General features: G+C 58.0%; 8 protein-coding genes across 8 annotated transcripts; 6 read left to right on the top strand and 2 right to left on the bottom strand.

Annotated features, from left to right (window-relative positions):
- Positions 1-1,081: 1,081 nt before the first annotated feature.
- CcaverHIS019_0309790 (uncharacterized protein) lies at positions 1,082-3,102 on the bottom strand (the record flags this gene model as incomplete). The annotated part of the gene is made up of 3 exons (XM_060599485.1): positions 1,082-2,136; positions 2,263-2,893; positions 2,974-3,102. 3 exons carry the CDS (start codon positions 3,100-3,102, stop codon positions 1,082-1,084), a joined length of 1,815 nt encoding a protein of 604 aa, XP_060456174.1.
- A 1,746-nt stretch (positions 3,103-4,848) lies between these two features.
- On the top strand, positions 4,849-6,347 carry CcaverHIS019_0309780 (uncharacterized protein; the record flags this gene model as incomplete). The annotated part of the gene is made up of 4 exons (XM_060599484.1): positions 4,849-5,200; positions 5,485-5,598; positions 5,759-5,851; positions 6,103-6,347. 4 exons carry the CDS (start codon positions 4,849-4,851, stop codon positions 6,345-6,347), a joined length of 804 nt encoding a protein of 267 aa, XP_060456173.1.
- Positions 6,348-7,628: 1,281 nt separating this feature from the next.
- Positions 7,629-10,281, top strand: CcaverHIS019_0309770 (uncharacterized protein; the record flags this gene model as incomplete). Its single annotated transcript, XM_060599483.1, has 3 exons — positions 7,629-7,818; positions 7,871-8,835; positions 8,911-10,281. 3 exons carry the CDS (start codon positions 7,629-7,631, stop codon positions 10,279-10,281), a joined length of 2,526 nt encoding a protein of 841 aa, XP_060456172.1.
- A 684-nt stretch (positions 10,282-10,965) lies between these two features.
- On the top strand, positions 10,966-12,658 carry CcaverHIS019_0309760 (uncharacterized protein; the record flags this gene model as incomplete). Its single annotated transcript, XM_060599482.1, has 5 exons — positions 10,966-11,384; positions 11,492-11,628; positions 11,661-11,861; positions 11,902-12,082; positions 12,124-12,658. The coding sequence occupies 5 exons, from the start codon at positions 10,966-10,968 to the stop codon at positions 12,656-12,658; spliced, it is 1,473 nt and encodes a 490-aa protein (XP_060456171.1).
- Positions 12,659-13,532: 874 nt separating this feature from the next.
- CcaverHIS019_0309750 (uncharacterized protein) lies at positions 13,533-14,511 on the top strand (the record flags this gene model as incomplete). The annotated part of the gene is made up of 3 exons (XM_060599481.1): positions 13,533-13,614; positions 13,687-13,847; positions 13,900-14,511. 3 exons carry the CDS (start codon positions 13,533-13,535, stop codon positions 14,509-14,511), a joined length of 855 nt encoding a protein of 284 aa, XP_060456170.1.
- A 2,602-nt stretch (positions 14,512-17,113) lies between these two features.
- CcaverHIS019_0309740 (uncharacterized protein) lies at positions 17,114-17,663 on the top strand (the record flags this gene model as incomplete). Its single annotated transcript, XM_060599480.1, has 3 exons — positions 17,114-17,465; positions 17,497-17,549; positions 17,580-17,663. The coding sequence occupies 3 exons, from the start codon at positions 17,114-17,116 to the stop codon at positions 17,661-17,663; spliced, it is 489 nt and encodes a 162-aa protein (XP_060456169.1).
- Positions 17,664-21,006: 3,343 nt separating this feature from the next.
- On the top strand, positions 21,007-21,298 carry CcaverHIS019_0309730 (uncharacterized protein; the record flags this gene model as incomplete). The annotated part of the gene is made up of 2 exons (XM_060599479.1): positions 21,007-21,173; positions 21,223-21,298. The coding sequence occupies 2 exons, from the start codon at positions 21,007-21,009 to the stop codon at positions 21,296-21,298; spliced, it is 243 nt and encodes an 80-aa protein (XP_060456168.1).
- A 954-nt stretch (positions 21,299-22,252) lies between these two features.
- On the bottom strand, positions 22,253-23,617 carry CcaverHIS019_0309720 (uncharacterized protein; the record flags this gene model as incomplete). Its single annotated transcript, XM_060599477.1, has 1 exon — positions 22,253-23,617. The coding sequence occupies one exon, from the start codon at positions 23,615-23,617 to the stop codon at positions 22,253-22,255; it is 1,365 nt and encodes a 454-aa protein (XP_060456167.1).
- Positions 23,618-23,645: the final 28 nt, after the last annotated feature.

Raw genomic sequence — 23,645 nt, 5'->3', positions numbered from 1 at the left:
AGGCGCGCACCACGTCTCGCACAAGTTGACATGTCGCATTAGACGTAGCATGACGGGGTAGAGGTGGAGGTAGTGGCCTTGTAGTGGTATAAAGACTTACTGGGACTGCGGGGGGGCCTACGGTGGTGCACATCTTGCTTGGTGGTTCTTGTCAGTGGTGTCGATATGGTTCGGCTGGTGATCCTCAGCTTATACACCTACTGTACTCTACTTCGCACCAGGCGAGTTCAGTTGTTGGGTCCGTCACGTGCCCGTTACCACAACAAGAAGGCTCCATGTACCCTTACCCCCAGAACCTCTCGCCCTCAGATGATCTGGCGCTTCTAATGTCCCATCACGAGGTACCATCCCTTGCAGGTGGCGAGCATCAGTATCGCCCTCAGTGCATACCAGCGAAAAGCAGAACATCCCAGTACTTTTGGTCTTGAGGAACACAGCTTCATCTCAGCACTCTTGGGCTTGAGGAACACAGCTTCATCTCAGCACTCTTGGGCTTGAGGAACACAGTTTCATCCCAGCACTCTTGGGCTTGAGGAACACAGTTTCACCCCATCACGTCCACCAATTCATGACTCTTCCCTAACTACTAACTACGCCTTAGGAATATCCTCACATGTAAACCCCCCCCGCCGAAGTAACGGTGGGGCAATTCAGTTGCTATCTGAATCAAGTACACGTGCGGTGCGGCCAGAAGGGCATGATGAATGTGTGGGAGCCTATATCAGCTTGGGGGAACGTACCGTCGCGGCTGGACGCGCAGATGGCGTTGGTGTGTGTCGTGCACGTCGTGGCGATGGGAGGGGGTGTGGGGGTTGTGGGAGGGGGTGTGGGAGCATCCTGGTAGTGGGAGTCTTCCACTATGGGGACATGTTAGGCGGGTTTGATTGCGGCGTGGTTGATCGTGCGCATTAGGGCGAGAGCGACGCACACAAGGTGGAGGGTCATGTCGTACTGGTCACCGAGTGTTCAGTAGACGGGGACTCATCGCCGGATTGTCCGCGACTTAACGACTGGAATGGCGGTGAGACTTCTCCTTCTGATCTTCTACTTGCATTGGCAACCGATACAACCCTACATCCCCCTAGATCTTGCTCTTGACCAAGAACTTGTTTAGCACATCGACATGCCGCGCCCGCAGGAACTCGGCCACGCTCTTAGCCAGGCTGTCCATGCGCACAGTCGAGCTGACTCCGCGCCCCAAATAATCATGGATGACAAAGTGCACAGCCAGCATGCCAGGGAACTCGACGCGCTCAATCCGGTGACCCTTATACTCGTCCGCGAGCAGATCCACCATCTTCTCGCGGCTCAGAAGGGTGCGAAGCCACTCGAACTCGTCCTTGTGGCGGACGAAGAAGCCGACGTTTGCATTCCCGCCCTTATCGCCAGAACGGGCATGCACGACCCACCCCAATGGACCCCGAGTTGTCGGGCCCCACTTGGCCGCATTGAAGGAGGGAGAGTCGTAGTCGCTCTGCTTGACGACCGGTTTCGTCTCCTCGGGCGAGACGGGCGGAACGGGAATCTTCTTGATACTCCCCACGAACCGGACTGTGAGAGGGAGATGTTTGACGTGAACCCGGGCAGGCCAGTATTCCATGAATGGAACAGGCACGCAGGTCCGGCTGTCCATCTGCCACTGGAAACCAGGGAAGTGTCCCAGCCCATCCGGATTAACGAGCGGAAGAAGGTGGCGAGCAGGTCCGAACGCCTCGATATCCTTAGCCTGAGCCATGACGCGGAGCATGGCTGTCCCTTGCGCTTCCGTACGCGCATTCTCCATCGGCACGCCGTATTGTGTCATGTCGAACACGTCGAATTCCTTCATCTTGTCGCCTAGGTTCTCGTGTATCTGCCGACGGAGGACGTCGAACTTCTCCTGGATGTCCAGGCCGGTGGCCGCGACCCAGCACTCGGCTTGATAGCCTGCTACGCCGCAGATCCCGACCTTGGTCGTTTCAGGAGGCGCCACGCCGCGTACACCGTCCACCCGGACTCTGTCACGGCCGAGGTCAGATACGCGGATGTCGTCGATGAGGGCCTGCACGTCGGGGTTAAGGTAGACGTTGCCTTGGATCTCGTAGAGGATTTGCGAACGGACTGTGACGTCGGTCACGACGCCGTTCATTCCGGGTTCTGGGGTTAGCGAGCGAGCGCAAAGCCAGTGGGGGGGACGGGATGGAGTGACAGGGAGGGGGAGGGAGGAAGTGATGGGGAAAGGCGGAGGGGAAGGCAAGATGGAGTCCCCGTTGCAGCACTTACGCTTTGTTACGACAAATGTGCCGTCCTTGTTGATCTCCGCAATGCCCATCGAGAAGTTGAAGTACTGATCCTTGATGGCACGGAATCCACTCGAGTTGCCGCCCGTAATATAAGCGCCACACTCAATGCAGTGTCCCGCAAGTAACGCCCCAGCGAGCTGGTCATACTGGTCCCATCCCCAGTTATGGAACCATGCCGCGCCGGCAATAACGGGTGACGCGTCGGTACATCTCCCCGAGATGACGATATCCGCGCCGGCCTTGAGTGCGGCCACGATACCGCGGGCGCCGACATACGCATTGGCTGATGCGGGCTTAAGGCGCCAGCTGCTGAGTGGACGTGCATCCTCCAAGTGTGGGAAAGATTCCCCTAACGATGACAGCTCATCGAGGCTGGGCATGAGGTCGTCGCCCTCGACATAGGCGACTTGGAGGTCGTCAATCCCTTCCTTATCCAGGAGCGCAAATACCTCCTCAGCCAGTCCTCGGGGGTTGAGCGCGCCGGCGTTCGTGATGATCTTGGGGCGCTTCTTGGCGATGATTGGGGCGGCTAGCTTGAGGTGGTGGAGGAACGGACGCTCGTAGCCTAGGTCGGGGAATTTGCGCATCTCCAGCGCACGGGTTGCGAGGTTCTGCTGTCAGCCAGGCAGTCCAGGTGGCGTAGACGAGAGAGAACCCGACCTGTTCTCACGGTCAGGTCTGTGTCACTCACCATCTCGGCAAGGTAGTCGCCGAAGAGGACGTCGCAGCCCGAGTTGGCGGCTTGGTTTTTGAGCGCATCGGCGCGGTCGCCAGCGTATCCGCTGAACGCGGCGATGCGGAAGACGCCGTCTGAGGTCATGTCTCTTTTGCAACGGGTGGGATGAGTGAGGAAGGTGATGGGATTATGTGGCAAGGCATGAGATATATAGCATGTAGCACAAGGGGGGGTGTGGAGAACCCCGTGGGTCACCGGCAGTGCCGGGGAACACCGACCCGGTGGTGAATGCCGAGAAGCCGTAACAAGTCTCAGCAGCTGAGGCAAAAGTAAAAATAATGGACGGGTTAGGAATCGAACCAAAGACCTTGTCAAGATTAGAGACATATGTAATGATCTCATGCTAATGACACGCTCTACCAACTGAGCTACACGCCCTTTTTTGTTGTGATGTTCTCTGGTTGGTTAATTCTCCCAAAAATAACGCTCTCTTGAGAACCAGCTTGTTTCTACGCTGTATCTCTCACTGTTCCTGAGGGTCTTGCATTGCATCACACGACCTTGCATGCCTCTATTGGCCAACAGGGACTACGTCTTCCCGCTACCCGCGTCGATGTTTGGGTACGCGTCGGATCGCGTGGGACAGATCGGTCTTGCATTCGGCGGTTGCGGCTCAACGTTAAACGCTGCCATCGTTGAAGCCAGGCTGAAGGATCAGATCCGTTTCGGCGAGAAAGCCGGGAGCAAAGGGATCCTGGAGGAGGGAGAAACAAATCAGGCCAAAAGTCTTGGCCAAGGTCAAGGGACCAGTTCCTGGTTCCTCAACTGTTCCTTGGCACTCCTTCCTCCCCCCACCGGCCGTCGGCCCAACCAGGTTGCTCAAGCCGAAGCTCGAAGCTCTCAACTCTCAGCTTTATGTAAGCAACCAAAACAACAAACTCACAAACGCACAAACGTCATCTCACTCCAACCCCCATCCAAACGCTACGTCGATTACGATTGAAGCTCGGGTCCCTGGAAGAACCAGTTTCCCCTCTCTTGGAAACCTCATCGCCTTCTGTGAATTTTGATGAATCTGTTGATCCGAGTACAACAAGTGAAGATGAGAATCATAAAGTCTTACATTGATCTCAGATGTGAGCTTGGACCGCATGCTTTGGTATCGGTCTTGTAGAATGGTGATGATTGAGAATAGCCTTTTCACCCTGTTTGAAATGTTGCATGGGATGTGATAGTTGTTAATTGATCAAGAGTCAGTCCTATCGGGGGTTATATTCCATCCCTATCGAATACGACCCAGCTCCACCTTTCCCCTCCCTCTCTCCCTGCTCCCTGATCATCCATCGTGGGGTGCTGGTCATCTGCTGGTCATTGCCCGGATATGAAAGCCCTGTATACCTGGATGAATACATCATGCACAGTTTGGGACGTGCAACCCCTAACACTTGGTCGAGTCTAGTTTGGGGTCATTACAGGGCCACCATACAGCATTCGTAGTATGTAGTGATACAGTGACCATGAAGAGAACCAACGGTATACAAGACCGAGACATGAGGGTGAATTGACCTCTGCATAACAAACGTTGGTCAATATCCTAGTCTTAGGTCCTTTACAAGTGGGACAGACTGCGGTGCCAAGGAAGCCGTATATCGGACTCCGTTTGGCTCGCCCCTTCCCTCATCAAGTGCCTTGACTCTCTCTCTCTCTCTCTTGGCTTCCCTCCTTTCCATCTCAATCTCATTGTCTCCTGCCTTTCTCTCTATTCTTATCCATCCTCACTTGCAGTCGTCTCCCGTTGTCAAATCCCACTTGTCTGTCCAACCCCCACATCACAATCGGTCGATTCAAACGCTCGACCAGGTAATTCCCTTCCCTTCATCACTCTCCACCATGTTCGGCCTCCGCCGCACTTGCGCCCTCGCACTCCTCCTCCTCGCACTCGGTGTCGCTGCCCAGGATCCAGCAGCCACCGACGGCACCGATACCGACACTGGTACAACCGACGGCGACACGGGTGGGGACACTGGGACTAGCGTCACGACAGACGGCTCAGGCATGGGCATGTCACCCTCGCCAGGCCCCACGCCCACCGGCACTACTCCTGCAGATTCCGGAGTCGTCCCATCTGGTGGCGTTACAACAAACGGAACGGCGGGCACCAACGGCACTGCTGGCCGTCCGGGCGACCCGAACTGGAACACAACCTACTTTTACATGCCTGACCGTAGAAGAGACGGATACTGTGAGTGCTTCTTACTGGGACGAGTGCACAAGCGTCGCCGGATGCTCGTTATCCGGCATCATATCAAATTGAAGCGTCCGTTCGCTATGTGTGTTACACTGCGCATCACCATTGGATGCCAATCATTGGAATCCAGGATTACTGGGCTTTGGGTTACTGGATGACCTGATCACTGTCTTGTCCCTCAACCAGCCGATCTACAACACCGGAGACTGCTCGCTCGCTCGGACCCAACTGTCATCTCTTCGACTCACACTCATGACCACTCGCTGACATTTGCACAGGGGTCAATGGTATCGCAAATGTTGCGGCTTGGAGTCCCGTCCCCGACCCAGCCGACATCATTCTCGTCAACACTGCCAACGCTCAGTTTGCCCAGAAGGTCGTGTACAAGGATAGTGAGTGACATTGTTGCGTGTGTACAAGATTGCGTCACATCCATCGCCGACAACTTGTCATCCTGGAACTGCTGCCGGTTCGCTGCAGATTAAAAACAGCACAGCCCCCTCCGGCAACATTTCTTATCGCCTGTTAGTTGCCACCCAGTACTGACTCCAGTTCCCGGTGGTGTCCAGAACGTCAAGGTCACAATCAACGACATCCCCGTCGGCTCAGGCTATGTAGTCTGGCTCGTCGAGGCTGGTACGACCAGTGAGTCCACATACATGGTCGGCGACCAGGACTGGGGGAGCTGGCGGATAGAACGCTGGCTGGATGGATGGGCAGGATGGCTGGGTCGCAACCAACATGACGTGCCTTGCCCTGTCTTGACCCGCGTCCAGCTCCGACCTGTGTCTGAAAGCCTTGGTAGCACAGCATCTTTATGCCTCCTTGACCGTCGGCCCTCTGCTACGCCGTGGTCGGTCGTGGGAGATCTCCAGAAACGAGCGCTAACCCTCCAGCCAAGCTTGGCCAGTCGTTTGGTTTCTCCATTAAGGCGGCCGGTGAGGAACCGGGCAGCACAGCGACGACGCCATTTGCCGTACCGTCCTTTAACCCCAACCCCAATGGCGAGGCGAACGGCGCCGGCGGCTCGGCAGCCTCCAACGGCGCCATAGTGGCTGCGGCAAAGATGATGACACCGAGCGCCCTTGGCATTGGCGCCGGTGCGCTCCTCGGCTTGGCGGCCGCCATGTCGGCGATGTAGTTGTTGCCCCCATCCATCCATCCATCCACATCCCAGCCCTCTCTAATTCCACTTGCCAGCCTCCTCCTCGGGGGCTGGCTTAATCCGCGCGCTGGCCCAGCGTGACATTGGTCGGCCGCTCCAAACGCATGCACGCACCCACTATACGGTTTATTTTTACAGACAGCTTTCTCGTCTCTGGACTCTCTGACACTCGTCGGTCATTGTAGTAGTGTAGTATCGATGAGGATATGGCGTGGGCGAAAGAGCGTGGATGGCATTGGCGTTGGCGTTGGGTAGCCAGGAATAGGTCCCAGACGTGTCCAAGCTCGAACGCGGCCGATCAGACAACATAGGAGTGCCTTTGTCTACGTGTCGGCAGTCTGAGCCATGGACAGTTGACCTTGCATCGCTCCACTCTCCTGATCGTCAAACTTGCCAAACTCCGAGTGCCTGCACCAACAGTCTGGGACATGCATTGGGGTTTGATGTTTGTGTTGTGTGGACCTGGCGGAGAGATGCTGGAGCGGAGCTCGGCGGTTTGGGAGATGCGTGCTGGATGTCGTAAGACACGTCGTGTCCATGTTCCAGAGTTGCACCCGCGACCTGGAATCAACCCTTTGGGCGTACGCATCCCACGTAAACAACCTCGTAAACAACCTCGTACACATCCTCGTAAACATCCTCTAACGACCGCCCAGCTGTCTTGCAACTGACAACTAGCAACTGGTAGGGGACCTAACTGGCACCAGGAACCTGGCAACCTACGTGTTTGTCGGCAAGAGGGGTGAGTGGAGGTAAACTGAGACAAAGAGGAAGCGGTGATCGGGATGGAGATGAGATCGCGACGCGACGCGTGCACTCCGCTTGGAGCTCTTTTACAATCACCACGAAGCACAAAGTAACATTCAACACGCAACATGAAGCATCCATTCCATCTCGCTGCTCTCAATTATCGTTTCTGATAAGTCTCTGAACCTGTTAAAGGGAGTAGTTTATCATCCAAAGCTGTTTAGTAGGGTCACTACCCTCAAGGCTTACGTTCCAACTGGCGTGACATCCACCTTCCCCTCCCTCTTGCCTGTACCTGTCACCCCCATCTCACTCTCTCTCTCACACGCACTTCACTCTCCTTTTACAACTCTTCTCATCCTCTCTTCATCTTTATCCCTCTTCTATACTCTATCCACTACACATGTCATAAACAACTTACCACTCACTCCCTCCAACTAGTAGTCACTCCTTTCATCGCTCCCTCCACTTCCACCTCCACCTCCACCCAGGTCTTGATCTCAAGCCGCCATGGCGTTCAAGTGGCTCAAGCGGCGGCGTAACACGCTGGCAGCAGACACGCCCCCTCCCTCGATACCACCTCCGCTCCCAAGCCCAAGACATTCCCACTTTGCGACGCAGCAACGCTCATCGAGCTCTGTCTACCCGCAACCGTCGAGCCCGAGCACGGCAAGCACACCAAGCGAGGCCCCGAAGATCCGTGCGTTCTCACCTTCCCTCCCATCTCTACCTCCCACCTTTCTAACACGTAGGCCGCCGCAAGTCATTCTTCCAGACCATCGGCCTGGCCAAGGACAAGGACAAGGACAAGGATAAGGATAAGGCTCGGAAGCGCGCCAGCTCCTTCTCCGTTCCCCCCCTGCGTTTCGATAGAGACACCGCGCCCCCCGTGCCCCCTCTTCCGAACGGCGCAGCGTCCACTCCCCCGGCGAAGCTTGACCCCGCCCCGCGCAAGCGTAAGAGCCTCGTCCCGCGTAAGGCGCCGCCGAGCGCATGGGCCGGCGACGCCACCCCCACGGGGACGCCCGCGACACCCGTCCCCCCTGTCCCTCCCGTCCCGGTCGTCCCTACCAAGACCAACCCACCAGCAAAGTTGCCGCGGACAGAGCCGCTCGGAGCCGTCCAGCTGGACGACATTCGAGGCGGCGAGCTGCCTGACAGCCCGCCGGACCTCGGCGCTGGCCGTTTCACGGCCCTTGACGCCCTGGACCGCTTGGACGCGATTGGCACTCTTGATCTCGGATCCAGCCTCACCCAGCCGGCGACTGCGCAGCCCAGCTCGCGTGTCCCACCTTCCTCGTTCGCTAGCCCTACGGTCAACAAGCGCAACAGTCTTCCGGCGCTCGACAAGCCGTTACCTTTCCCCGGTCTCGCCCAACCCGCCACGAGCCAGCACGTGGCTCTGGACCCACGAGCGGCGAGCTCTGGAATGCCCGAGGTCGATAGCCCCGTTCTCTCGCCGACGGGGAAGACGTTGCTCGGTGCTGAGCTCCCTCAACCGTCGAAGGGCTCACGTAGGAGTGTGACTTCGGCCACGTTCGAGCCGCCAAAGAGTGCTAGCATTCGCACAGCGTCGTCCAGCTCTGCTGACTCTCCGGCCGCGCCTACTGCACAGTCGAGCAGTTATCGCAACCTCCCACCGACCAATGTCGAGATGGTGCCCCTGCCCGACGTCCTCAACCGACCCATGGCTGGACGGATTGCGCAGGCCACCATTGTGAGTGCCGTGTCCTCATCAGCGCCCGCGGACGCGGTGAAGGAGGCAACAAAAAGCGCGGAGCCGACAGCCAAGGAGCCGCACACCCAGCCTGTCGCCCAGCCTGAGCCCGCAGTCGGATCTCGCGCGCCAGAGCTTCCCCCTATCATGGGCGGCCCGGCCAAGATCCAGGCTGTGTTCGAAAGCGCGGCAGACGAGCAACTCTCTGAGTCCAAGCCCGAGCCTAAGTCTGAGTTTTCGCCAGTACAGCCGGCGCCTGAACCACAGTTGCCAGAGCTGGCCCCCCCACCTGCACCTGTTGCATCTCGTGTTCCCGAACTGCCGCCGATAATGGGTGGACCGGCCAAGATTCAGGGCGTGTGGGAAAGCAGCTACACCTACCAGGAGGAGAAGGCTAAGGAAGAAGCAGGGAACGACAAGCAGGAGGGCGGCGTCCAGGCTGAGGACACGAAGGACGAGGCGGCAGCTAAGGATGGTGAGGAGGCCGCTGTCGATCACGGCAAGGAGGAGCTCACTGTCGACCCCAAGACCGCTGGCGCCGGCGAGAGCGAGGAGATCGCCGACGACGCGTCTGAGGTATCAGACGCCCAGCCCATCTCGACTGACCTTGTCGGCTTTCCGCACCGTGCCTCGACCTCAACTTGGGGGGCGTCGACCGAACAGCTCGTCGATCGTCCATGGTCGGAGGTGCGGGTTAGCGTGGACGCGGCCCGTCCGACAAGCGCGTTCATGGATCGCCCTATGTCTGGCCATGACGCGCAGCTCCTCGGGACGCCGACCCGCTTGCCGAGCACGCAGACGTTCGGAAGCTTGCCCGGGACAAGTACCTTCGGCGCACTCCCGCGCCCGACCAGTATCAGTGTGCTGGGTGAGGAGGACGTGGCGCGTGGACAGCGGCTCGGCGCAGTGGCTGAGAGCGAGACCGCTCAGGGCTCGGCGCGGGCCAGCGTCCCAAGCGACAACGTTACTCCTAAACCAACCCCATTGCCTCAGACACCGCCTCGTCTACCAGCCATCCTGGCACCTTCGCCTGGTGTTCCAGAGTTGTACACGCCTGACGCCACTCCGCCGAGCCAGCAGATCCACACGCCTGCGCAGCACGAGCCGTTCAAGCCCAGCCGCTCCGTCTCGACGCCCAGCAAGCCCCAGCTCTCGCGCTCGCTTACGCGTCCTGAATCGCCACGGATGGACAAGGGCCTGCCGAGAATGCCTTCGACCGGTAACCTGCGTCCTGGGAACGGCCGCTCTGTCACCGCGCCGATGGCGTCGAAGGACGAGGCCGACGACGACGAGCCGACCCTCGACCACTTCATGACCCTCTTCCGCCAAGTCCAGAAGCGAGGGCAGGGCGTCGGTATCCGGGCTGCCGCGGCTGCTGCGGAAGGTCGCGAATTAAAGGAGCGACGGCCGTATGGCATTGGGCTGGGGCAGCCGGCGACGAGCTAGGGGTTTGTGGTGGAGGGAGCGCACATGGAGTGGAGGGGGTAGCATGAGGACGAGCATGGAGGAGTCGCATTGTGGATATTTTGTTCGATTGTAGCGCTGTGCGCTTTGTATACTTTTACATCGGCTATGACCATATGTCCACGGACTGGTAGTATATTGACAAACTCGTTAAACAAGACCGCCTTGACCTCTTGGATTGCAATGATGAAACACTGGCTGGTGCCGACTTGAGCCTCGCGTATCTCGCCACATGCTGATAAGTCGTGGATCGCTCGTGGACAAACCTCCACTTCGGCGTACGATCCGCATATCAGTAGGCCTCCAACCCAGCCGCCCATGTCCGCCGCCATCGGATTCTCCATCTCCCAACGCACCGACCAAGCACCTATCGTCGACTCACATGGCTCAACTGACACAGACATCCTCTGCTAAATATACATCCGATCGGCCCGGTGACGGAAGAGATTTCTGGCCGAGTAATTTCAGGGCGGCCGAGTTATCAGCAGCCAAAAGCGGGGCAGTAGGGCAGCGGAGCAGCGGAGCAGGAACGGATACCCCGGGCATGGCATATCTTTTCCGATCGCCGAGGCATCGTTACTTGTCTTCCGACTCTTCTCTTAACGCTTAACCCTGCCATCCTCAATCCCTCCCACCACGCGACTACACTCACGATCCCCACACAACATGACACAACCACGACCTCGCTCACGATCAAGACGCGACAGCGACCCGGCAGCAGACTTGGCGTACATCCGCTCCATCTCGCCGCGCCTACGGACGAGTGAGGACTCTGCCCTGGCCGTCGAGTTGGCGGAGGAGGTCTCTGAATCCCAAGCCACATCCGAGGGGAAAGAGCAAGAACCTTTCGAGGGGAGAGAGGAGCCGGAAGAAGGGGGGAAAGAGCAACCGGAAGAAGGAGGGAAAGAGCATGCCACGGCAGGACATATCGGGCCACCACCGGATGGAGGGATGCGCGCATGGCTCGTGGTTATCGGCTCGGCATTTTCTATTTTCTGTGTGCTGGGTCTCGTTACGGGAGCAGGGCAGTTTCAGGCGTATTATCTCGCACATCAGTTGAAGGGGTATTCTACTGCCAAAGTTGCGTGAGTGTCTGCTTGCGTCTTCCTTCGTCTTCCCCAACAACAACAACGGCCTAACAACAACAGCCTCATCCCCCCCCCCCCCCCCCCCCACCCCCCGCTGACAACAGATGGCTAGCAAGTATCCAAATCACGCTCACCTTCGGCGGCGCGGTCATCTCTGGAGCCCTCTTCGACGCCTACTCCGCCCATCCACTAGTCATGCTCTCCACGCTTGGCCAATTCGGCTCCCTGGTAGCAGTGGCATGTACGTTCTCCCGCACTCGTCCTCTAACCCAGTCTCGAGGACATACTACCAGTTCCTACTCTCCCACGCTGCGTTTGGCGTATCGGCCGCCATCGTGTATTCGCCAGCAACAGGCATCGCCGCGCACTGGTTCCTCCGTCGCCGAGGAACAGCCGTGGCAGTCATCATGTCCGGCGCGGGGGCCGGCGGCGTCATATACCCGATCCTCATCAAGAACTTGACTGACCGCTTTGGTACGCTTTGGGCTGGGATGAGAGTTGGGGCTAATAGTAGTATGGCGCGACGCTATCCTCATCCTCGCGGGGATCCATTTTGTACTTATGCTTCCGGGGTGTTTGTTTATGAAGAAACGGTTGCCGAATCGGCCGCCAGTGCCGGTTCGCGCGTTGGCTAAACCGTGGAAGGATTTCCGGTATTGCTTCCTCATCGTTGGACAGTCGCTCACCTCTCTTGCGTGAGTTTCTTCTAACCCCCACCCACCCAATCTAACACCAGCGTCTTCTCGCCCTACTTCAACGCATCGCTTTACGCGCGTGCGAACCACGCCTCTCCCACAGTCGTAGGCTACGCCGTAGCCATCCTCCAAGCGGGAAACTTTGTCGGCCGCATGGCCAGCGGGCCCCTAGCCGACCGTTTCGGCACCTGGCTAATCTTCGTCCTCTTCGCCGCCCTCTCCGCAATAACCCTCTTCGGCTTCTTCATCGTCCCCCTAAACACACCCGCCACCGTCGCCGGATTAGCCATCTACGGCTGCGTCTCAGGCGGACACGTGACTCTCATCCCGGCCGTGACGGCGACCATCTCGCCAGCCCACGAGATCGGTATGCGTTTGGGATTGCTGTGGACTGTGCTGTCGGTCACCATGCTTGTCGGGCCTGTTATTTCCGGTGAGCTCATCACGGTGGGTAATGGGACGTATAAGTGGGCGGGCCTGTGGAATGCGCTCCAGTTCTGCTTGTCTACTGCTGTGCTAAGTGTGCCGGGCGTTGTTATGTGGCGCAGGAGACGGAGGGAGGGGGGAGAAGTGTAGGAGTATTGTTTGGAGTTTATGGGATCTAGTGATCGTGGAATGAGAGGCGTCGCTTGTCGACCCGAGCGTGCGGGACCTTTGGTTGTGCAGAACTGGGGCTCGTGTGTGTCATGAAACATTCGTTCGGGAACGCGCGTTTTGGGCCCAGAGTTGGGATTATAGGTAACCATAAAATTCACCAATCAGCAATCTCTGTTCGTATAGTGGCTAGTATGCTCGCTTGTCATTAAGACTGACCGCGGGAGACCGGAGTTCAATTCTCCGACAGAGAGCGTGATTCAAACTATCTTTTGCTGTCCACACCTTTTTGACAACCTCCACCGGGCGTCCTTGGCGTCGCGAAATTGGGCTTGGCACCGCTACCAAGTGCACCAAGCACAGGTAAAAGTATGAGCTGTGCGCTGTTGATGCGTGCTTCTGCTGTGTCGCACATCCCCACTGCTTTACTGACGCACACATACATGGTGCATCTGCGTCGCTTACTCGTTAACTTGGGCGCCGGTACAATGTCCGTGCGAGATGTGGCTGATCCAAACTGTTTGCTCCATCGATCGCACCGCTGCCGACTGTTGACTCAACTTTAACAATACAGCTCTCGAAACGGATTCCATTCTCCAATTCAACAATCCAGTGTTGTTTACCTTACCTGCATGTATCACGTCCAGTATCCGGATCTTACGCGCGCTTGAGAGCTGTGCTACCCCCATTCCTGACGCCAAGGGACGTGAAGAGGCGCACCCACGCGTTTCTCCCTGAAGCCTCTTGAATCCCAACCCCAACCCAAGTTGACACCGTGTCCACCCTTCTTGATACTTCATAACCACTTCTCTTCATCTCACTCTCACACGTCGGCCGACACACACTCGTTGACATCATGTTCCCTCTCTTCCTCCTCGCTACTGCCGCCTCGGCCGCGACTACCACCGACCTCGCCTATGTCGCTGCCAACTTTGAGAGTGCGTTCTCCAGCCTTGGCACGCAACCCCTTCTCCTCACCCCTCCTTCCTTTCCCCTCGGGCTAACTTCAGATGCCGGCCTCGGGTCCGTCTTCCCCTCGTTCGCTCCCGAGGCTGTCCTTGACGCGTCTTTCGGTTCTTCCAAGGTCGCTATCGGCCAGCCCGTGACCCAGGACACTGCGGGCACGCGTCCTGAGCTTACAGTTGACGCCGGTGATGCCTTTGATGCCTCTGTAAGTCCCCTCCCCCCTCCTATCCTAATCCCAACTTCCCGCTGACCAATAGGGCAACTACTCGCTCCTCCTGGTCGACGCCAACATCGTTGGCTGGGCCGACAGCCAGAACCTCCACTGGCTCACCAACGGCGTGACCCTCAGCGGCAACGGTACCTCGACGCCCGACTACACTGCGGCCACAGACATCCGTTCCTACGCTGGTCCCGGCCCTGCCGCCGGCTCGGGCGCCCACCGCTACGTCCTGCTCATGTACCGTCAGCCTGCCCAGTTCACGGCTCCCGAGGGCTTCTCCGCCACCATCGAGGACGTCATCCCTTTCAAGGTCGGCGACTACGCCACCGCCGCCGGCCTCGACCTCGTCGCCGCCAACTACTTCACCGTTGAGAACGGTGTTGCCTCGGTCTCCGTTGCGCAGACTACGTCGGTCGACCCCGCCACCCTCTCCGTCGCCAGCTCGAGCGCCTCGTCGTCCGCCGCCGCGTCGTCCGGTGCCGCGTCGTCGGGCTCGGCAGCCGCCTCGGGCTCGCAGAGCCAGAGCGCGTCCAAGTCGGCCGCGAGCGGTAGCCCTTCGGCCCCCGCTTCCACCAACACCTCGGGGACTGGCAAGACCGTGCCTTCGCTCTTCGCTCTCGTCGCCGGCGCCGTCCTCGCCCTCTTCTAAGCATTGTTAGCCATACCGGACACTGATATGCAGTTCTTCTGTATTTACTGTCCTCGCGTCGTGTTAGTCCAGCCAAACAGAATCACAGTTGGTACAGGGACGTGTCCAAGCTTTCAGCACAGCTTATTGTTACCTCAGGGGGCGTTTTGGGCCTCTCCAGGTTGGGTACGAGGCCAAGTCGCGGCCGATACGACGACGTCTACTTATGTGCGCAGAGCTGGTGACCTGTTCTTACGCATGGATCGGCGGAGTAGAGGGATAAGTCGGACCACTCTCGGCAAAATCGCCTGGAGTTGGTGCGTACTGACGGCGCTTCTGTCCCATGTCACATGACCATATTCAACGAGGCGGGCTTAGCGGTACAAACCGAAACATGCATCCCTCCAGGTCCCAAAGTCTGGTACACGCCACAACTTATCTATCTCGCCCAGGCCCCGATCCTTCCTCATGACCGCGCAACTGATAACGCTGTCCTGTGGTCATTCGTCCCAGACTGCCGTGGTCGGCGGCACCCCACGAAGGGTCTCGTCCGAATCACATCAGCGCCGTTCCAGTCATGTGCCGGCATGCTCCTCTAGCGTGTTGCCTCTGCCGGCATGCTCCTCTGCTAGCGTGTTGCACTCCTGGCATGCTCTCTGCTAGCGTGTTGCCTCTGCTGCATGCTCCTGCTCCTCTGCTAGCGTGTTGCCTCTGCCGCATGCTCCTCTGCTAGCGTGTTGCACTGCTGGCATGCTCCTCTGCTAGCGTGTTGCACTGCTGGCATGCTCCTCTGCTAGCGTGTTGCCTCTGCCATGCTTCAGTACTCACGTGCCCTTTCTCTCACCTCTCTCTCCGCGATAGGGCCCAGGAAACGAGATCTGACAGGGGGCCACAGGAGAGAGCATGCTCGGCCCCCCGGGACACCAGGACTCGTGATGAGCGTTGTGCGTATACAGCTCTAACTCAGATTCTCGGAGCGGAGAGTGGCACCCAGAGGCATGCGTGGTCGCCAGACCGAGAGTGGCACCCAGAGAAATGCGTGGTCGCCAGACCCCGCAACTGCTGTTGTATTGGCCTCCTCACAACTTGGAGCGACACGGTCGGCCTGTTCAAGTAACCATCCGGATGTGTACTCGCTCGGCGACGTTGGTTTCGTCTTGGCCGGCAAGGTGGGCCGCCAAGTCGCCTCGTCCATGTACGTTTCATGATTGCCATTGTTGGTGCTGGTCTCATCCCCATCTCCATCGCATTTAATGCCTTCACCTCGCAAGCGACGTGAACCGTCGTATGGGCTGCGCTCGCCGCCGTCGTGTCTTTTTCCGTCGCCTCGGTCCAGACGCTTAGCTGCATTTCCCTCGTTTCCTGCGTCGGATTCATCAGTATCATGGCTGCGATTATCACCGTCGCGGTGGGCGTGTTGTCCTCCTCGGCGCACTCTTCGGAACCTGTAAGCCTTCTCCTGAAAACTGTGCTATAAAAGTCGTGACTGCACGACAACTGGAAGCCTGGCAAGACTCCCCAGGGAGTCGGGTACTGGTTTCTTGTGGCGCTCAACGCGTTCCTCGTTGTGTTCGGCACGTTTGTCCAGATGTCCGACACTGGCGGGTTTCAAGAGCATTTTCAACTCGTACCGCGTCGGCGCGGTTAGGACGCCATTCAGCTGCGGACAACTCCTAAAACGGGAGGCAGAGATGGGTTGTAGAGGGTGTAGGGTGGTCTGAAGACTTGACGGATCGATGCAACTGGTTGCTGTTTCTCCAGTCGGCCTCGCGGCTCGCGGCGTTAAACTCCTAAGTGGTGACGGGTGCCTCCGGAGCACTGCCGAGTGCCTCTGGAGCACATCTGGGTCTGTACCCATGGAAGAGCACACTTGTGCGGTGACAGCCCTGATAAGCGGCGCTCGAGCCATCACCACCGCTATCTGGCAGCGCTGGCAGATTGGCGCTGGAACGGACGCCGCCGCTCACCGGCTCTTATCTGAAAGGGGGCTCCTGATCCTTCAGGATCTCGAGCTGCCTGACTTGACCAGCTCCACGGTCGAAGCCGCGTGAATTCCCGCACAGCACTGACAGCCTGCTTCTCAGTGGCGTCACCAAGCGCATGGCGTTGAGGATTTTTCCCACCGACGGTACGAGCAGAACAGACGGCACGCCAGGGGTACCTTACGAAACCCATTGTCTTGACATCTGCTGAGTGAGATTGAGCCGGATGTCTTGTGGATCAAGCATGCAGCTGTGATCCAGGTCACCTGATGTTATAGATGAACCACGGTCCAATCTGGCATCAGAACCGCAATGAAACACACCCTACCCGCAATACTGATTGAACACTAACCCAGTTCTTGGGGCCGGACCCCGACGCCCGCCACCACCACCTGGCCCCACACCCCCACCCACACCCATTGTTTGAAATGCGAGGCACCAACTTGTCTGACCCACAGACGCGTCACCAACCTTAATGGACGTGACGGCATTCCTCATGTGGCCGTATGTCAAGTGGACCAGCTAGGAGAGTCACATGCACGTCGGGCGCAGGCAGCCGAGCGAGATGTTTGGTTCGCTCCCGAGTCCCAGACAAGTACAAGTACTGTTCACGCCGCCTTGCCCACCTCCATCCACCCACCATGCTCCACCTCATCCACCTCGCCCTCCTCCTCGTCTCCCTCTCTTTCGCGGCAGCCCGCCGCGTCCACCCAACCAACAACACGGCCTGGTGTATCCACGCCCTCGCCGTCACTCCCCGCAGCGGGACCCAGCTCGGCGTAGAGGGCTGCACTGGCACGTTCCGGCAAGAGTGGAACTTTTTCGGCTCGAGTTCCATCCTCCAGCTCAAGGGAACCAACTTGTGCGCAGCCCCGTCCGCCAAGCGGAACGGCGCCCGCGTGTACCTCCGTGACTGCCCGAGAGACCGCGGACAATGGGGCGAGATCATGTGGCATCCCGCCGGCGGATTGCGTTTAAGCTATGACAATACCAGTACGTGACTCGTGGAAGGAGCTGAACCCAGACTTCTGCCTCGATAATGAGAATGGGCGGCTGGGGATGCATAATCCCGTCCAGGTGGGTTGAGTTGAGAACGAGCTGACCCAGATCTGGGATTGTTACGACGGGGGAGCGGCTCAGACGTGGGGCTTTACTGGTGAGAATGGACCGACGCCGCCCTGGCAGGCGTAGCGGGAGCGAATTATGACTGGTGTAGTGTGCATGAATCGGACCCAAGTGCAAGCAGATGAACCCTGCCCCACTCCCTCTGGTACCATTGTACTTCCGTCCCTGTTCCCGTGGGAGTCCACTTTGTAACAGAGTTCTGTCATTAGGATGGGCCTAATGAGTCAGAGAGCCATCCTAATCGGTACGGCTGTCCCTGCCCGACTCTCAACCGCGAAGGCATGACAGTGTGGCGGCGCCACGCGTGCAGATCCGACGTCGATCCCTGGTCTCGCTGAGTGTGGCAGGTGTGCGGATGCCCAAACGCCTATATGTCCACGTTAGAGACACAACTCAACGCGTAGCAAGCGCAGCGGGTTTCCAGACGCCGGGACATCCCTCTAGAAGCATAGGATCCATCCCACCTAGAACGAGGCACTCACCTGGATCACGCCTCATCCACCAAGTCTGCCGTCAGCTACGCCCAGGTAAACGGAAAGAGGTAAACGGAAAGACGGTTCAGATATAATGTTGCGCTCATGAGTGTCGCTATATGCTAGGAGTTGTGGTTCATCATGCGAGGAAGTGGGACGAGTACATACCCGAATCGCGAGACATTACGCAGCGAACGCTGGGATGAGTGTGTCTGCTCAAAAAGTGCAGCAGATATGGATGTGAAAGTATCAGAAGATATGAATGTGAAAGTGTCAGAAGTAGAAGTGGAGTTGACGACCATGTTAGAGCAAAGATGCCGTAAGCCAGGCACCCGTTCGTGATCCAGCCTCACAACACCGACACTGTCACGGACATCATGGCGCCATGATCTCCACTGACACGGACACCATGGTGACATGATCTCCACTGCCACGTTGAGGGACCGCACGTGCTCCACCGGGACGCCTTTCCGTTGTCGTGACGAGTATCTTGTCCACCGTAGCCAAACGGTGAACGAGCGCATTGCTGCATCATAACCATCTCGCATAATAGCCTTTCGACCAGGATCTCATCTCCAAAATGCAAGATGAGAGCGATCAAATGGATTGAGGTTGCATTACGTGGGTTCCGTGGCGCATTCCGGGAATCAAACCTTCCTGTAGAGCGGTCCATTCCTCATCCCTTTACACACCGCTGACAACCCACCTAAAGTCGTCCGCACCCCCTCCGTGGGTCGTGAACCGTCTTTCTTTGGCCCCGCTCCGGCTTTCAGTCGCCCCGCAATCTACACAGGGACTCAGCCTACCATGACTCGTACCCGCCCGTCTCACAGCTTACATGTACCTACAATGACTCTCGGACAGATAGCGAAATGCCATCCTGGAAGCCACTTTGGCTCTCAAGAGCCATTTCTCACCAAGTTACTGTGAGGGCCATCTTCATTCAATGGTATATTCTGTTAGCTAAGCGGCTAAGCTTACATATGGGCTTCTCAACCTGTACATGCAAAGAATACACCCCATTCCAGCACATGCAGGACGTCAAATGGTAGATTTCGCTGAATACGGTCCAACTGGTTCGGTATATCAACCCCGAGACAGCAATCTGGGCAATCTCAAAACTACATACGGCTGAAAGTAGTGAAATTAACCCACTTGCATGAAGTTGGGAGTACACTCTCAGTGGTGCACAAGACTGCACTACATCCATCTGTGAGTTTTCCAGTGCCTGTCTCCATTAGTCCTTTCAAAGGTTGCGGCGTTCGGAATCGGGGCAAACCCACTTCCTTTGAGATTTGGGCAGAGTATGTCCCCAAGTCTTTCTGTACGCATTCTAACAACGAATCAACCATTCCTTTCCTATCGCAACCTCAGCCTCCACAGCTGTTGGCTCGCACTTGACACAACGCGTTGCGTATCCCTTGATAAACTCGACTTGAACCCACCCCAAACTCTATCATGTCGCTCGACTACGAGGTACTGCATTCCCATAACAACTGCCGACGGCACGCCTCCACCTTCGCCTGCTTAAGATTGCCGAGCCACCAACCCCGAAACGCAGCCAGATGCGCCGCAAAGCCGACCGCAGCATCCTTGCCCACTTCGCTGCTGGCGCTCTCCAAAGCCGGCATGTCAATATACCAATTGTCGTTGCGCTGAAGAGTCTCAATTCACTACGAGGTACCGCCACCTATGGCGTTTTCTCGCGGCTAGTGGTCGACATACTGCGCGGCTGCCTCCCGTTTCGTGGGACTGCAAGCTAGGCTATATCCCGAGCCAGAACTGCACACGCGTCGACATCGAGGTTTAACTGACCATCCATCGGGGAGATACAGTACAGTACTGTGCCTGGGCCGTTCCGTCCGGCTGGACCTCCGGGCCGGTCACCGTGTCTGCCTTGTGGCTCCGGCTCTCTCCACCCCCTTGAATCACATTCACGCACGCGTTGAAGTCGTCTCCCTCGAATATACTGTCGTCCTCGGCCGGTATTCCAGATGATGGAGATCGTAGAGTGGTCCAGAGAATGGTCCTGCACCACGTGCATATTATCGCGATGGTGCGTCTTGGGGAAGCGTGGCTCGTCCTGTGCGGTGCTCTTCGCGTCATGATACCGTACTGCGTTCGGGGCATGGGATGCTGCCGTTCTCCTCTGTCGTCCGCTGCTGCTCCGCCAACCCCGCGTCCCACCGAAGCCTGCTCGGATGCCCCTCCAACTCCAATGCTCGAGGGGAGCTGTGTGCGGTGCCGTTGCGCGCGCGCTCGTGCCAGGCCCCTGCGGTGTGCTGTGCTTAATGTTCGCGTTCGACGGGATAGCTGACTGCGGCACAGGCGCCATGTGCGTCCGTGCGACCGGAGATGGGGTGTCCGCGAGAGACGCCGGCCCCATGGGGTCGAACCATTGGCAGAGACTGCCCCAAGCAAGCTTCGTTCCCCCGGAACCTTGCAGCGAGTTCATCCAGCTCCTCAATGTCTATGACCAGTACCGAACTGTCAGATTGATCAACTAACGGATGCAGTTCTCACGTTCTCAAAAGAGGCCTGAGAAAATGGGAAGCTGAAACGCTTAGAAGCTACAGAGTTATAGACTAGTGCCTCTTATGTAAACTGTAATGCCATGTTGTGCTCGTGGCCAACTCGTAACATTGGGAAATCCCGTGACTTTCTACCATCTGGCAGCGCGATTTCTTGACAGTTGTTACTTCGGATTCACTTCTGCGAAGCATGTCCCCATCAACCTATTGACCATGACGACCAACCTTGAACAACGCGTTGATAGCGACACAGTATGCCCTCGTTACGCTCCTGGTTACCATCCAGCTGTTCTCGGATATATAAACCTCTCTCCAACTCGTCTGTATCTTCATCGACACTTACTTGCGTCCTCATCAAGCTCCTCTCAACCTTGCTCCAACCGCTTGCTCTCTCATCAAATCGAAATGAAGTTCGCCACCTCTCTCACCCTCGCTTTGCTCGCGTCCGTCTCGTCGGTCCTTGCCAACCCGGTTCCTGAGGCAGAGGCTGCTGCGTCTATCGCCAAGGCCAAGCGCGATTGCGGATATGGCCACGTGTGCGCTGGAATCGATAAGAACGACAACTGTGACCAGTACGTACTCCGTTGAGTTGTTAGCCCAGCGGACTGACACTGACATCAGCCACTGCAAGCATGAGTGTGGCGCGTCGAGCGGCAGTTGCGGTGGGTTCGCCTGGCAGGTCTGCCAGTGCAGCTAAGAGTAAGGAATAGTTTAGACAGTCTGGATGCAGATATATGTCTAGGTGTGTTGTTGTTCCAGTTGATCAGTGTATGGTGTGTGTGGACAGGAAATGAATAGAGGTTGAGCGGCAGCCCCAGTACAGCGAAAGACGTAGAGACTGGCAGCCGCGCGTTCCTCGCCGCGCGCAGACGCGCTCGAGTTTAGCGTTGTCCTACAGCGTGGAAGACGACGCCTGGGCGTCGGACGGGATACGGTCGCCACGTGCTCCTGCGCCGAAGGTGGCTCGTAACTCCGTCAAGGGGGGTTAGGGAGGTTAGGACGTGAGCGAGTGGTCGTGCGGATCCTGGCCGTGTGCACCGCCCGCTAGGGTTCAGCATGCAGTTTCCGCCAGCGGAGCGTGCGCTGGACGGCATGTGCCTATTCCGTTCTGGAATTCCAGTAGGATGGAAGCTCCGACCATGCTACGGGGTAGCACACATGCCGTCGCGGCTAGCTGGCAGGAGCTCTTCGCCTGTCGCCGTTTGTCATCCGCCATGCACGCCATGGCGTGTACCGAACTGATCAGAGAGAGCTCGCTCGGGCATGCTGGCGCGCTGCTCAACCACCACTTCTCCCTCACTGGCACGCCCTCAGGGATGCGCAGTGGAAGTTCGAGATGCACCTGAGAAGACGTTGTTGGAGGCGGTGGGGTTCGCGAGGTAAGAATGTGTTAGCGACTGTAGGTGTGAATTAGTGAGTAGGTGGCGCAGGGCCATGTAACTCGACGCTGTACCTTGACTCGACTTTCCTTGCACTGTTTTCTACCATTCAACAACCAATTCCATCATCAGCCATGATCCCCAACCTCGTTCCATCGGCGCATCCACACATCTGGTACATCGCCATCGCCTTTTCGTGCTTTAAGACAGTCGTCTCCTTCCGCGTGGCCTGCAGGTAAGTCGTGGGTTGCATGTTGCCATGCATTCAGCAGCTACAGCGCATATGCGCTCGCGTCCGTCTCGAGCGGGTCCGCCTCAGCGGCATACTGCTCGGCGGTGATGAAACGCACGCCCCGCGTAGACTGCGGCATGACAACGGTGCACAGGCCATACACCCGCAGACCATTGACAAGCCAGAAGCTCGGCATTTCGCGGCGCGCGATCCGCAACCCCCGAAGTGTGGCTTTGAGGTCGTGCAGCGTGGCCCTAGAATGTGCGGTAACGGGCACGTCGACGAGATCGTCGGGATGGTCCGCGACGAAGGTCGTATCGTCGTGTTCCTCGTGGTCATCATTAGGATCTGGGGGGTTGAGGAGAGATGCGGGAGTGGGGTTGAGTGGTGTGGCATCAGTCGGGCTCAGGCCAGGTGGGGCAAAGTCGGGATCAAGCCATCCGGGATCGACGCGGTCCAGGTCGACAATGGTGACCTTGGCGCCGCAAGACAGACTTAGTGCGACGAGGAACGCGAGTTCCTGCCATCGGAGATTATCGTTCTCGCGCGGCCCGAGTCGGTGCCATGGTAGCGTCTCTTCCTCCTCCTCCGGTTCGCTGACGCCCTCAAAGTACGCCGGAGTAAACGATTCTGGCCCGTGGAGAAGGGTAGGTCTCCCTTCCACCACTCCCCTGACCTCGGCGTTGGGCGGGGCGTGCCATCCGGAAAAGGAAATGACGACCTCGTCTCCGCCCTCGAGGTCGCGCAATCGCGCCCTCACCAACCCCGGCGCATTGTGCCATCTGACGTTGAGCACCACCCGCCGACAACGGGGATACACGTCCGCGATGTGGTTTGGTTCCATATCACCCGGACTGGGAAAGAGGGCGAGAGTGCGAGAGAGAGGCGGTCGTTCTTCCATCTCCCCACTTGGGCCAGGGAGGAGGCGGGTGAGCGGAATTTCGTGGTTGAAGGCCGTCGTGTCCGCCAACACGCCAATATCACCGCGTAGATCGAGCACCCGTACGAGGGGTAAGAATGCTTGTGCGCCCTTTACGAAGGGGCCATGAGGCCGGGCGAATTGGTTCCAGTTGTAGTGCGTATCACTGGGTGGAGCGCCAAGGACGCGCATACGTCCCACGTGGGTGTAGACCGAGTAGGCGTTGAATGTTGCCGCTAGGATGTCGCTTGGAGATGATGGGGCGATGAGGAGAGACGGGTTGAGGGAGGCGTGCCAGGCCGCAAACCAGCGACCACCCATGCCTCTATCTTCTAGGACTAGGTGGGCAGCCAGACGTGCGTCGGCGCGCGCTTTGCAGGTGCGAGAGGCTGCGCGGAGGGCAAGGAGAGAGGCGGGGGGCGCCTGCGTAATAACCGCTTCCAGGAGGTGGGGGAAGGCTGTGGCATCAAGAGTCGGAGCTGACATGATGCGTTGAGGATACGAGGGAGGTTGA

The sequence above is a fragment of the Cutaneotrichosporon cavernicola genome (genome assembly GCF_030864355.1).
Source record: "Cutaneotrichosporon cavernicola HIS019 DNA, chromosome: 3".
In the NCBI taxonomy this organism is placed as follows: Eukaryota; Fungi; Basidiomycota; class Tremellomycetes; order Trichosporonales; family Trichosporonaceae; genus Cutaneotrichosporon; species Cutaneotrichosporon cavernicola.
Note: the sequence above shows the minus strand (reverse complement) of the source record. Positions and strands in the feature narration are given on the sequence as shown.